Source organism: Vicia villosa, unplaced genomic scaffold (genome assembly GCF_029867415.1).
Source record: "Vicia villosa cultivar HV-30 ecotype Madison, WI unplaced genomic scaffold, Vvil1.0 ctg.000756F_1_1, whole genome shotgun sequence".
Classification (NCBI taxonomy): domain Eukaryota; kingdom Viridiplantae; phylum Streptophyta; class Magnoliopsida; order Fabales; family Fabaceae; genus Vicia; species Vicia villosa.
In genome coordinates, this window is record NW_026705338.1 from 445070 (window position 1) to 460662 (window position 15593).

General features: G+C 36.5%; 1 protein-coding gene across 1 annotated transcript; it reads right to left on the reverse strand.

The window, feature by feature from the left end:
• Positions 1-5008: 5008 nt before the first annotated feature.
• On the reverse strand, positions 5009-5716 carry LOC131630952 (uncharacterized). The gene has a single exon (XM_058901693.1). It carries the CDS (start codon positions 5714-5716, stop codon positions 5009-5011), a length of 708 nt encoding a protein of 235 aa, XP_058757676.1.
• Between the last annotated feature and the right edge of the window lie 9877 nt (positions 5717-15593).

The window sequence follows — 15593 nt, forward strand, 5'->3', positions numbered from 1 at the left end:
GCACACCAAAACATTTAGCCAGAAAATGGGGTGAAATAAGGTGGAGATTTGTATGAACGCTACTAGGTAGTTGAGGTCATTGATTTGGATATTGTCAAAGAGTTTGAAGGGTGTGCTTTGATCAAGCAAATCAGAAACATAATAGAGCTTTTTGTAGATGTGAATGTGTTGCACTCATGTAGAGAGGCTAATTTGTGTGTTGATAAATTAGCTAGAGCAGGCATTAAGAGTTATATAGACATTGAATTTCAAGATGAAATGTCAGGTTTCGTTCAAGATCAGATTTGTTTAGATTTGGTTGGCTCTGGTTTTGTTAGAGCTATTGTGTAGTCTTTTTCCTTGTTGAGCCTTTGACACTCTTCTCAATAAAGAAACATGTTGTAATTGAGAATTCTCCATTTTTCTAAAAAAATAGTTTGGAAATATATCTCTTGACTAACCCCTACATTTATTGTGTCAATCAGGATATTTGAATAAAACACTACCTTGCATGTATGCTTCACTCATGATCATATCGTCATTCTTCTTCAAACCCTACCAAAACTTCCTTCTATACTCAATCAAGTTTTTTACTTTAAAATAACATTTCTCTATTTTCATCACATAAAAAAGAACAAATATGTTAAAATTTAAGGTAATGTACATGTATTTCTTTCCTCATTATTTGCTAGAATCTAGTTTTTGTTTTGAAAAACGAGTGTTGTATCTGGAAGTGTATCTTTCAATTATTATTGAATATAATACGAAAGTGTATTTCCGGATTAGTGTGATGTTAAATTTAGTGAGTTTTTAATTTTTTTCCTGTTATGATTGAACTTATATATGGTGCACTCTGACGTTGTCCCCAAAGCTATTGTGTTATGTGTATATGGATGTTATATTTGGATGATGTCGAGGAGATGTTTATAAACAATTTGCAATAGAGAAGAAGCATGTTGTTCGTGAAAATATGCTCTAATGGATCCGCACAAAGGCTGCCAAATTGGGGTTTGACGTTGTAACTGGATGGTGAGATAATGGGTTTGATAGAAGACATGCATTTGTGATGTTGAGATGCGAAAGAAGTGGCAAGTACACAAAACATTTTCAAAAGATGAAATAGGATGACACCGAAACGAGGAAATGTGTGTCCTTTTAAGTTACACTAATACCTTATATTAAATAATACATGAACATTTAATGTGGCTATGGTATAGAAAATCATGATTGTGTTACAAAATATTTAGTTATTCCATTCCATATCGTCTTAATCTTGAAATGAAGGATCTTGTTTCTGACATGACATTGAACATGGTGCAACCCAAAAACATACTTGCTGTGAAGACAAACTTTTTAATTATATGATGTTTTGATGAAAATACATTTATTCAAAGAAAGAAAAGATCTCTCAATATCGAAGAAGTCTTAAGAAAATAATTGATCATGCTTAAGTTAGATATCAAGGGATTGATCATGTGTTATGGTACACTGACAACTCAATTATGTATAAGTTTTAGGTGTTCGCAACCTTTCATATAAACCCTTCTAAAATTGCCATATCATGCATACAGGATTTCTATTCAAAATACACTTTAAAAGAGAAAAATTACAAATTCTTAAAGGGCGCAGTCGATTAAAAATATAGAACAATCGATCACATGTTTTCCCCTGACTTCGAAATTTCGATTGAAGCATCAATCGATTGATGCTAAAAGGCAATCAATCGAGGGGTCTTTTTATCTTAAAATTTTAACCCCACAATCGATTGCTCTTTGTAAATTTTTCATATTTTTGAACGTTGGCCATGGAACAATCGATTGACCTCTTAGTACAATTGATTGCTTCCTGGAGGTTTGTGAAAAAAACTGCCTTTACATTGCAATTATTCATGAAATCTTTTCCTAATCATTGCATTCAATCATGAATATTTTTCAAACATTGTTATTCTTTCAAGAGGCATCTTGTGGTGTATTTAAAGCAAGAATTTTTCAGATTTCAATTTACCCCTTTCATTAAAATTTTCAAATAATTCATATGTGTTTCAAAGTGTTCATATTCAAAACTCTTCGAAACTTTGCCTGCATAATTTTCATATATCATAGAAAAAATTCTTCAAACCTTTAGCACTCAAAGTTTACATTTTCTTGAATTGTTTATTTGAGAGAGAAGATAAAATTATAATTTTGGAAATCATCCAAAATAACATGTACATATATATTTGTATCATTGTATTGTAACTTGTTCACCAAGTTTGTGGTAACAAGCCAGTTTAAGAGAAAATAGGGTTTTTTTCCTCAAAGTGTTGTAAGAAAAGAAAGTGGTGTGCTTTCTTGATTTTGTTAGAGGATTGTAGAGATTCTTGGAGTGAGGGTGTAAAAATATCTAACATAGTGAAAATCCTTGACATGGTGTGAATGGACTATACGTACTCTTGTTTATAATGGAAACTAGTACAATCCTTATGTCTCATTTACATTAGTGAACTTTTATTTTTTGCACTATAATTCATAAGTTCATCATTGTTCTTCCATAAAATAAAAGAAATAGGACATCGGAAAAATAACGAGAAATTTTCTTAAAACCTAATTCACCCCATCCCCTATCTTAGGTTGCACTCTAAACTTATATTTATCATCAGGGTGGGTTAAGGTAACTTGCTCCTCATTCTGGATAAATATGACTTATGCAAAACCGTTCTTGGTAGATGGTGGCAATAACAACAAACCTCATGTTTCATTGGTGAATAATACGACTTCTAGAAGATTCACATGCAAATGTACCTAGAGGCACATAGAGAAGAAACACGGGATGCTTTTGAAAATGGTTCATTCATTCCTACAACAATCATTAATAGTCTAGAACAATCAAAGGTGAAATGTTGTTTGAATAAAGATGACAAGAAGAAAGTATCATTAGACAAAAAGGCTAAAAACATTATTGCATCAACCCTAGGTATAAATGAATTCTTTTGTGTTTCTAATTGTAAAACAACAAAAGAAATTTGGGATACTTTGGAAATGACTCATGATGGTATGTTAGAAGTAAAAATATTCAAACTAAACAATTTATCACAAGAATATAAGATATTTATAATGTAGTACGGAGAAACAATCCTTAATTTGCAAAAGAGATTCTCACATCACCTAGACCCAACAATCATCAAGAAGAGTATACAAGTCCTAACCAAATTTTAGCGTACTAGTTAAGTTATATCACAAGAGGACCAAAGACCCATATTTGATTTGTTTCTTCGCGTTCTAAAAAATTCTCCTCTGAGCCCTAGCCTATTCTTCATGTTCTCCTAATTCTACGATCGTTCAAAATGAACTCTATCTCTCTTGTTTACTCTTTTTACTTTGTTCCCCCTTGGACACTTTCTATGCTATTCCCCTTACGCCCTCACTTATCATCACAACGGTTGCATGAGTCCCAAAGGCTTCTGATGTTCAATTTCGACTTATGACAAGTCAAACAAGCAACAAACTCAGCAACTTCCTTTTTCATACCGGGCCATTAAAACAACTTCTTCAAATCCTAATACATCTTTGTAGCACCAGGATGATTACTTAAACCACTTCAATGCCCTTCTTCAAGATTACTCTTCTTAAGTTATGATATATCTGGAACACACACTCTATTTCAGAACCTCATCACACCATTCTCATCAATTCGGAACTCACATTCGTTACCTTGGTTAATTAGTCGTACGCAGTCAACCAATTTTACATCAGCTTTCTGACCTTCTATGATCTAAAAAAGGATACCACTAGTCAACTTCAACCTAGCCAACTTCACACTGTTAGGAGTTTCTTCGCACAGTAAGCTAATATCTCTGAATTATTCAATCAATTTGAAATCGCACACCATAAGCATCGACATATGCAAAGACTTTCTACTCAAAGCATTTGCTACAACATTTTCTTTACCAAGATGGTAACTCAAATTGAAATCATAATCCTTCAACAACTTAAACCATTTTCTCATTCTCGTATTAAATTTCTTCTGATCAAACAATTACTTAAGTCTCTTGTGATCACTAAACACTTCGAATTTTGAACCAAACATATAATGTCTCTAAATTTTTAATACAAAAACCACTGCTGCCAAATCCAAATCATTCATAGGATAATTCCCTTCATGCACCTTCAGTTTTCTGGATGCATAAGCTATAACTTGACCATTCTGCATCAGCACACCACCAAGATCCATCTTAGAAGCATCACAATATACTACAAATGATTCACTTGGATTATGAAAAACTAATACTGGAGCCGTTGTCAAATTCTTCTTCAGTTCTACAAAAAAAATTCACACGTAACATCCCACACATAAGCTCGTCATTTTCGAGTCAACTGAGTCAAAGGCCATGCCAATTTAGAAATACCCTCAATAAACTTGCGATAATAACCAGCCAAACCAAGGAAACTTCGTATCTCAGTAGCAGACTTCGGAGTCTCCCACTGTAACACATTATCAATCTTAGAAGGGTTGACAAAAATTCCACCACTTGAAATCACATGGACAAGGAAAGTCACTTCCTTCAACCAGAACTCGGACTTTGACAATTTCACATACAACTTCTTCTCTTTCAACACTCGCAACACAACTCTCAAATGCTCTTCATGTTCTTCTTCAGATTTGGGATAAATCAAAATACCATCAATGAATACCACCACATACCTATTTAGATACAAATGGAAAGTTTGATTCATATACTCCATGAAAACACCTGGCGCGTTAGATACACCAAAGGACATTCAGTGTACTTATAATGACCATACCTCGTTCTGAAAGTCGTAATCGGAATATCATCAGGTTTAACATGAATCTGATGATAACCGTATTTCAAATCAATCTTGCTAAACACACAAGCATCCACCAAATGATCCATTAAATTGTCAATTCTCAGAAGTGGATACTTATTCTTAATAGTCACTGTATTCAACTGTTTGTAGTCCATGCATAATCTCATACTATCGTCTTTCTTCTTAACCAACAACACAGGAGCACCCCATGAAGAAACACTCGGTCAAAAAAACATTTTCTCAAGTAATTCTTCAAATTGTTTCTTCATTTCATCCAACTCTGAAGCTGACATCCTATAAGGATCCATCGATGTCGGACTTGTAATAGGTACCAATTCTATAGCAAACTCTACCTCACGCACAAGAGGTATATCACTGATGTCATTTGGAAACACCCATGGGAATTCACAAATAACAGGTAAATTAACACTGACAACTTCACGATCAACATGCAGTGCCCAAAACATTGCAAACATCTGAGCTTCATCTTCTAAAATTTCTTCTACTTGCTTGGCAGATAAAAACATCAGCTTTCCACCATCACCAGACTCTAGGAACCTCACGGTCTTACTATAGAAATTGATATGAACATGGTTGAACTCCAACCAGTTCATTCCAAGAATAACATCAATTACATGCAAGGGTAAACAAACCAAATCCATCACGAAACTCTTACCATAAATAGTTAAAGGGCAGCTCAAACAGACTAGCGTAGTAGTCACAGAACCATTAGCCGGAGTATTGATCACCATACTCCCACTCATTAAAGACAATTTCAAACCCATCATAGTAGCACATTCAAGCGTAATAAACAAATGAGTGGCACCAATATCAATAATAGCAACCAACTCAACTTTGTTATTAAAACAGGTACCTCGAATCAAGTTGTCCTTCTTAGAATCCTCTGAACCACTCAGCGAACACTCTTCCATTAGTCTGAGCAGTAGTAGCAGCTTTATTTGTAGGGATGACAACGGGTCGGGTGCTGGTTTCACACTACCCAAACCCGCGCCCGAAATCAAAACCCGAACCCAAACCCAAAAGTTGTTCGGATGGTAAAATGACACCCACGCCCACACCCGTTGGGTTCGGGTTTTTTCACCCAAACCCGAACCCGCAGCAAAATAAATAAAATATATTTTTCCAACAACTTTCCACAATATAATATATATATATATATATATATATATATATATATATATAAGCGGGTGTGATTTCAGATTTCAGGTGCGGATGGGCCCCGCGGATTTGAGTCTGCTTGCTATCCCTACTTATTCGGCTTCTGACACTGGGTACTAATGTGACCTTGTTTACCATAGTTGAAACAAGTCAGACCTCCATTCTTGCACTCAAGGGAATGATGACCTGTCTTACCACATTTGAAACATCGTAGCACCTTATTGTTACAATCGTTGGCGCGGTGGCCTTATTCCCCACACTTAAAGCACTTGATAGAAGCAAGAGCTCCTCCCCCCACCCGGCTTCTTTTCATCATAAACATTTTGTTTCCCTTTATCGGCAGGAGTACTATACGACTTACCATGATCTTGGTTCTTCCCTTTCTCCTCATTATAACTCCTATAAAAGAAGATTTGGCTCTGGTGTCCTGATCATAGATCATGCACTTATTCACTAGCATAGGAAACTGGTGAATCTGAAGATACCCGACACCCTGTTTGATCATTGGACGTAGTCCATTCTCAAACTTGATGCACTTGGACACTTCAACTTCCTGATTGTTATAATACACGCAATACTTCACTAATTCTTTAAACCTAGCAGCATACTCAACAGAAGTTGAACTCTCTTGCTTCAGCTTAAGTAATTGGACTTCTTTCTTACCATGCACATCCTCATGGGAGTACTTCTCTAAAAAAGCAGCTCTAAATACAGTCTAAGTAATCTTTGTACCCAGAATCTCCATCCTCTAGCGTGCGTTACTCTATCACTATTCAGCTCACTCTTACAACATACGAGTACCAAATTGCAACTTCCGCTCTTCCTAACAAATCACCACTCAGAAAATCTTTTAAATTCCCTTAAGCCATGTTTTAGCATCATCGGGTTTGTGCCTGCCCTTGAAGATCGGCGGGTTATTTCTTTAAAACCTCCCTCATGTGTGAGCCTTATCATTATCTCCACTGTTCTGGTTCTGTGGACCTTGTTGGTTTTCCAGAGCCTAAGCAACTGCTTCGAAAGCCCGAGCAATAACGTTGTCATTTCTTCCTCCAACCATACTCTGTATGTAGGTAACCAACGTTAGAAGAAACAATCATATTGATAGTTTCCTCCCACTAATTGATTGACATGAGATCCTGCCCCATACCACATGTTACATCAATTAAAACATCTTATCATATCTCAATAAAACATTTAAGTCACCATAGAAGATTCATCGTCATAAATAAACTCCTTCATACAACAAAACTTGTAACATCATAGTCTCAACAAAAATTGTAATTCAAATCGATTTAACAATCAAAACCATCATAATTTTATGTCAACATTAAAAGAACATAATCATTTGCCAAACATAGCGTTTCCAACCCGATGTTACATATCAGAGCAAGACACCACTAATATAACGAAACTAATAAAACATTCTGAAGCTATCTTTAACGTTTCTAGAACTACTTCTGGTCACTTGCACGTCACCCACGTGGAGGCAACATTCAAACAAAAAGGGTGAGTAATCACAATTCATTATAAAAGATATCAGGAAAAGATTAGTAGCTATAACAACATCGTCATATATCAACATATATAATTCACTAACTCGTCATACTCACTGATGCATCATAATAACACATAGATACCTTCCATCATCAAAACATTATCTAATCACATAGTTCACAATTATCATTACATCATAGTCTCAACAAAAATTGGAATTCAAATCAGTTTAAAAATCAAAACCATCATAATTTTATGTCAACATCAAAAGAACATAATCATTTGCCAAACATAGCGTTCCCAACCCAATGTTACATATTAGAGCAAGACATTAATAATATAACGAAACTAATAAAACGCTCCGAAGCTATCTTCAATGCTTATACAACTACTCCTGGTCACATGCATGTTACCCACGTGGAGGCAACATTCAAATAGAAAGGGTGAGTAATCATAATTAATTATAAAATATATCAAGAAAAGATTAGTAGTTACAACAACATCGTCATATAGCAATATATTGTTAGAACAAGATTTGTTCTGATCAATATTCTTAGTTTTGATGATAACAATGTATATGAATTTTGTATGAGATAATGTGGTACTCTAATCCTATGCAATTTCCATTTCAGGAATCACATAAAGAGTATGCACAAAATCAGCGCAAGAAGCACTGACTCAGAAGGTTCAGCATGCAACATCAGAACATGCTCTAGCAAGACATCAGAAGATGGTTAAGAAGAATCAGAACATGGTCTATTGAAGCATCAGAAGAACTTGAGATCAGAAGCAGAAGCACTAAAGTTCTCATGGTATCACGCTAGAAGCACTTCAAGGTCAGAAGACAAGAAGATGCTCTGCACCAAGCTGTTTGACTCTGATGAAATTCAAACGTTGTTCATACAAACATCAGATCAGAAACAAGTACAGGATAGCAGGCTACGCTAACTGACAAAAGGAACGTTAGAAGCTATTAACGGCAAAGTCAGTAGACGCAGCAGAAGCAAGGCTCGAGGTAGTTGACAAAAGAGTGAAACATTAAATGCAATGTTGTACGGATCACGCAACGCATTAAATGCTCCCAACGGTCATCTTCTCAAACACCTATATATAGAAGTTCTGATGAGAAGCTGAATACAACACTTTGCGCAAACATACAGAAACGCTGTCAAATTCAAAAAGCTCTCAAACTTCATCTTCAACCTCACTTCATTACTGTTGTAATATCTTAGTGAGATTAAGCTTAAACTTTAAGAGAAATATCACATTTGTGATTATAGCTTTTAAGAAGCATTGTATAACTCTAGTAAGAATTTGTTTACATTCATTTGTAAATAACTAGAGAAGATCAAGTTGTGATCGGATTCTCTAGAAAGTCTTAGAGGTTATCTAAGCATTGCGTTCCCAGAGTGATCAGGTTGTGATCAGAATACTCTAGAAGACTTAGAGGTTATCTAAGTGGAAAACCATTGTAATCTTGTGTGATTAGTGGATTAAATCCTCAGGTGAGGTAAATCATTCCAAGGGGGTGGACTGGAGTAGTTTAGTTAACAACGAACCAGGATAAAAACAATTGTGCAAGTTGTTTTTATCTTAAGAATTTTAAAACTACACCTATTCAAACCCCCCCTTTCTAAGTGTTTTTCTATCCTTCAATTGGCATCAGAGCGCCGATTCTAGGTGCAAGCACTTAACCGTGTTAGAAAAGATTCAGGAAGAGAAAAAAACACAAAACTTAGATGGCTGGTGAAGATTCAACACCTACATCTACATCTGGCTCTGCTGAGCAACATAATGGAAATGGTAACAATGGTTATACTAGACCACCAGTATTCGATGGTGAAAACTTTGAATATTGGAAAGATAAACTTGAAAGTTACTTTCTTGGTCTAGATGGTGAATTATGGGATCTTCTGATGGATGGTTACAAACATCCAGTGAAAGCTAGAGGAGTAAAGCTAACAAGACAAGAAATGAGTGATGATCAAAAGAAAGCATTCAAAAATCATCACAAGTGTATGACTGTTTTGTTGAATGCTATCTCTCATGCTGAATATGAGAAGATATCTAACAGGGAAACTGCCTATGACATATATGAATCATTGAAAATGACTCATGAGGGAAATGCCTAAGTCAAGGAGACTAAAACTCTTGCCTTGATCCAGAAATATGAAACCTTCAAGATGGAGGATGATGAAAACATTGAGAAGATATTCTCAAGATTTCAAACGCTAACTGCTGGATTAAGAGTTCTTGACAAGGGATACACAAAGGCTGATCATGTCAAGAAGATCATCAGAAGCTTGCCAAGAAGATGGGGTCCTATGGTGACTGCTTTCAAATTTGCCAATAATCTGAATGAAGTCTCTCTTGAAGAATTGATCAGTGCTCTGAGGAGTCATGAAATTAAGCTGGATACTAATGAACCTCAGAAGAAAGGTAAGTCTATTGCATTAAAATCTAATTATAAAAAATGCACTAATGCTTTTTCAGGCTGAAGAAGAAGATTCTGAAGAATCAGAATCAGAAGAAGAAGATGACCTGTCCATGATCTCCAGAAGGGTAAACCAACTCTGGAAGAGCAAGCATAGGAAGTTTAAGAACTTCAAAAGTTCTAAGAAGCCTGAACATGGAGAATCTTCTGGAAGCAAAAGATCTGACAAGAAGAAGTCACATGCTATGAATGCAATGAGCCTGGTCACTACAAGAATGAATGTCCAAAACTTCAAAAGGAGAGTCCCAAGAAGAAGTTTCATAAGAAGAAAGGTCTTATGACAACATGGGATGATTCAGATTCAGAATCAGACTCTGAAAGCGAGCAGGCAAACATTGCACTGATGGCCACAGTTGATGATGGATCAGAATCTACATCAGAATCAGATTCTGAAGAGGTATTTTCTGAACTATCTAGAGAAGAGTTAGTTTCTAGTCTAACAGAACTTCTGGAACTCAAGGCTCATCTTAGTATCAAATACAAAAAGCTGAAAAAGCTATTTGAATCTGAAACTAAGAAGCTGGAAGTGGAAAATTCTAAACTGAAGGAAATTTTTTTACAATTATCCAAAAATATTGGATCTCCTTCTGACTCAGAAAATCCATTCCTAGTCTAAATCATATTCTGAAAGAATATGACTCGAGCTTTAGAAAGTTCTTATCTAGAAGTATTGGCAGAAGTCATCTTGCTTCTATGATATATGGTGTTTCTGGAAACAAAAGAATTGGCGTTGGCTATGAGGGTGATACCCCATGCAAATTTGAACCTGTAGATGAAATGAAAATCACATACAAGCCATTGTATGATCAGTTCAAGTTTGGCCACTCACATGATATTAGGCTCACTTCACATGCCAAAAGCTTTCATGTTACACACACTAAGAAGCATGTGACACAACCTAGAAAATATCATGCTGCTAAACCTAAGGAATATCATGATGTACCTCCTGTTGTTTATTATGCTAAACCCAAGTTCAATCAGAACTTGAGGAAAACTAACAAAAAAGGACCCAAGAAGTTGTGGGTACCTAAGGAGAAGATAATTTCTGTTGCAGATATCCTTGGCAGCAAAGAAGACAAAGAAAAGCATGTCATGGTACCTGGACTCTGGGTGCTCGCGACACATGACAGGAAGAAGGTCTATGTTCCAAGACCTGGTGCTTAAATTTGCTGGAGAAGTTAAGTTTGGAGGAGATCAGAAGGGCAAGATAATTGGCTCAGGAACCATATGTTCTGATTTAGATATTGATATATCAGAAGCTGAAGAACCAAGAATCAAAGTTTCAGAAGCTAAAGATCTCAGAAGCAAAGGATCAGAAGATCAAGTTGCTGCATCTTTAGAGAATCTCAGAATTTCTGAAGAGCCAACAGTCAGAAGATCTTCTAGACTCACATCTGCTCACTCAAAATATGTCATTCTTGGAAAGAAGGATGATCCTATCAGAACAAGAGCATTCCTTAAGAACAATGCAGAATGTCGATTAGGTCTTGTCTCTTTGATCGAGCCAACTTTTGTTGATCAAGCTCTAGAAGACGCAAACTGGATAAATGCCATGCAAGAGGAACTAAATCAGTTTACAAGGAATGATGTATGGGATCTTGTTCCTAGACCAAAAGGATTTAACATCATTGGTACAAAGTGGGTCTTCAGAAACAAGCTAAGCGAAAAGGGAGAAGTGGTAAGAAACAAAGCCAGACTGGTGGCTCAGGGTTATAGTCATCAAGAAGGTATTGACTATACAGAAACCTTTGCACCAGTGGCCAGGTTAGAATCTATTCGTCTATTAATTTCTTTTGCCACTCAACATAATATCACTCTATATCAGATGGATGTTAAGAGTGCCTTTTTAAATGGCTATATAGATGAAGAAGTCTATGTCCACCAACCTCCTGGCTTTGAAGACTCTAAGTCTCCAAATCATGTTTTTAAACTAAAGAAGTCATTATACGGATTGAAGCAAGCTCCTAGAGCTTGGTATGAAAGATTAAGTTCTTTCATTATGGATAATGGTTTCACTAGAGGAAAAGTGGATACTACTCTCTTTTGTAAAATCTTTAAAAAGGATATTTTAATTTGTCAAATTCATGTTGATGATATTATCTTTGGAACAACTAATGCTACACTTGGAAAGGAGTTTGCTAAGTCTATGCAGGCTGAGTTTGGAATGAGCATGATGGGAGAACTCAAGTATTTTCTTGGGATCCAGATCAATCAAACATCAGAAGGAACTTATGTTCACCAAACCAAGTATGTGAAAGAACTTCTGAAGAAGTTTAATCTTTCTGAAAGCAAAGAAGCAAAGACTCCTATACATCCAACGTGTATCTTAGGTAAGGATGAGGTAAGTAAGAAGGTAGATCAGAAGTTGTATAGAGGTATGATTGGATCTCTTCTATATCTTACTACTTCTAGACCTGATATTTTATTCAGTGTTTGTCTGTGTGCAAGATTCCAATCAGATCCTAGAGAATCTCACTTAACAACTGTTAAGAGAATTCTGAGGTATCTGAAAGGTACTACTAATGTTGGTTTAGTCTACAGAAGATCTAAAGAGTACAACTTAGTAGGTTATTGTGATGCTGATTACGCTGGAGATAGAATTGAAAGAAAAAGTACTTATGGAAGTTGTCAATTCCTTGGAAGTCATCTGATCTCCTGGTATAGCAAGAAGCAAGCTACCATTGCCCTCTCTACAACAGAAGCAGAATATGTTGCTGCTACTGGATGTAGTACACAAATGCTCTGGATGAAGAGTCAGCTAGAGGATTATCATATATATGAGAGTAACATTCCTATTATCTGCGATAATACTTCTGTTATTTGTCTATCTAAGAATCCTATCTTACATTCCAAAGCTAAACATATTGAGATCAAACATCATTTCATTAGGGACTATATTCAGAAGGGTGTTCTCTCTTTGAACTTTGTTGATACAGACCATCAATGGGCTGATATCTTTACAAAACCCCTTGCTGAAGAAAGGTTTAAGTTCATTCTGAAGAATATCAGTATGGACTTTTGCCCATAATGAGAAGATGAGAAGTTCTGATGTATGGATTAGTTCTGAAATGATCTTGTGTTATCTTCTTATAAGAAGTTCTGATGATGATCAATTAGAAGTTCTGATTCAGTCATCTCTGACGTTTCATTATCTAAGTTGATTTAGAAGTTCTTTTAAAGCAAAACAGCTGTCACCAGCTTTTCAGATGCTGAACACGTGTTCACTCTATTTGGACAAGCATGCGTACCGTTGAGGAGACACCGCCTTAGGTAACTGTGCAAATTACTTCAAATGTTACATTATCTCTCCTAACGTCATTTCTCATTAAATGCAATTTTTTTTCAAACACACACTGCATTTCATTTCAAATCTGTCCCTATAAAAACTCATCCTCATTACAATTTATCTTTTTACATTCTCTTTCTTCATACATTGTCTCTTCGTTTTCATCTCTTTTTTTTTTCCCTCCTTGTTGCATAAACCCTAATTCTAACTGAATCTCAAAGTCTCTTCATGCTTTCATCTTCAAGTCTGTAACTTGAAATGTATTATGCACATTGTGTTCATCGCAAGTTTGGTTATTGTCCATTGAAGACCTGTTTTATTCCAAATGGAGAACTGGAAGTTTTAACTGAAACAATGGTGGACTTTGAAAGTCTTCTGGAACATGGTTTCAATGTCAAGGAGACGATACTGGTTCAAGGATGGTCAAACTATTTTGAGAGACTGATTGGACCAATTTATCCTCACTTGGTAATGGATTTTTGGAAGCATGCAACCGTTACTCCTACAGGAAACTATATAATCTTGATGATTCAGAAGGATTCACATGCGCTGAACCTGGTAGAGTTCCTTGGGAGAAAGTTGATGAAGAACTGTCTGCCTTTAAAGCTTCACCAAATCAAACTACATTGCTGAAGTCGTTCTACAGAGTTTGGGCTGAAATTATTTTGGGAACCTTTTATCATAGAAAGAGAACTATCACTGCCAAGTATGTGAGTCAGGATCACAAGTATAATCTCTTATGCGTTGGTAAAGGTATTAAAGTCTCTCTCTCAACTATTCTATTTCAACATCTGAAAACGAATATTGAAGAATCTAGAGATGAGGAACGCAAGAAGTTTCCTGAGTTCAAGAAGAATACTATTCCTCTTGCTAGAATGATCTCAGATATTCTAGTAGAGAGTGTTTGATGAATGCTCTAAGAGATGTTGGCACACCAAAATTATTTACTGTCCTTCAAGGACATGTTCTGAATGCAATTGATCTTGAGAGGATGCTTCTAATTCCGGAGGTAACTTCTGCTCCAAGAATAGCTCCAGATATTCTGACCAGAAGATCTCCCGTTGAGAACTTCTCACAGCTGTTGAAAGAAGAGCTACACAAGTCTGTTAAGCGCTACTTGAAGACATGTGTTCTTGCTCAATCTTCTGTTGATCCTGCATGGATTCGTGGACGAGTTCCTCCTTCTTTAGCTGAGTTGAAGAAGAAGGAACAGAAGAAGAAAGAAAAGAGGTTAAAAAGAAAAGCTTCACAAGCAGAATCAAAGGCAGCCAAGAAGCCAAAGTTGTCCTATGATCCTGACAAGGTTAATTCCAAAGAGTATCGAGAGAAGCGCATTAGGGATTCTCTTCATGCTTTGAGAGTTGTTGGTTCTTCTCAGAGTAAGCCTCCTCCTTCTGAACCTCATAACTCCTTCACCATACAAAATACTCCCCAACCACCTCCTTCTACACAAGTTCTGAACCCTAATCCACTAAATATCATTCCCCCAACACCTTCTGATATTCCATCTTCCTCTACCTTTACCACAGAATCTACACCTTCTCTATCCCATCCCTTACCTTCCAGAAAATCCAAACCATACTACCTTCTTTACCCTGACTACAAATTCACCTTCAATCCTCCTGAACCTCCCTCTCACATCTACCTTGAGTTGTTCAAACTTGAATTCACCAGAAGGTTGGAAATCTTGACAAATGCCTTCTATAACAACCTAGATGATGCTTCTACTCGAAACCTTTGGAGAAGCTTTCGACAGGATTTTCAGGTTGCAGCTATGGAAGTCCAGAGAAGATTCGTGGCTGAAGCACCTGGTTCTTCTGGATACTTCTTGGAAGTTGATGATGGCAGATATTATCACCCCATCAGAAGCTTGAGATCTCTTGATGAGAAGTTGTATGTAGACGAGCTGGATGGTAACCCTTGCAGAGAGATTGTGGTTTTCAAGCCTCATTATTCTGTGTTGACTGGAGACTTCAAGTGGCTGTTTGACTTTCTAAGGGAGAATCCTTCTGAGAAGTACGCAAATATGGTCATTCCAGAAGTTGTCTATCCTCCAGAAGTTGATGCTCCCACTCCTCTAAGAAATCTAGCTGCCATTATTCAAGCCCTTGAGAACGGAGATTCTGATCTTCCTGCTCCTATGTATGAAGAAGATGCTTCTAGGGAAGAAGCTGATGCTGAGATACATACTGCTGAGAGTATTCCTGCTGAGGAAAATCATGATGATGATCTCACGATGGATGCTGCTGTTGAGAATGCTGTTCCACTGAACAGGAGTTGTGAAGCTTCTTCTGGAGAAACCTCTCTTCTGGTGAAGACTTTAGAGGTTATTCAAAAGAATCAAGCTGATCTAGCT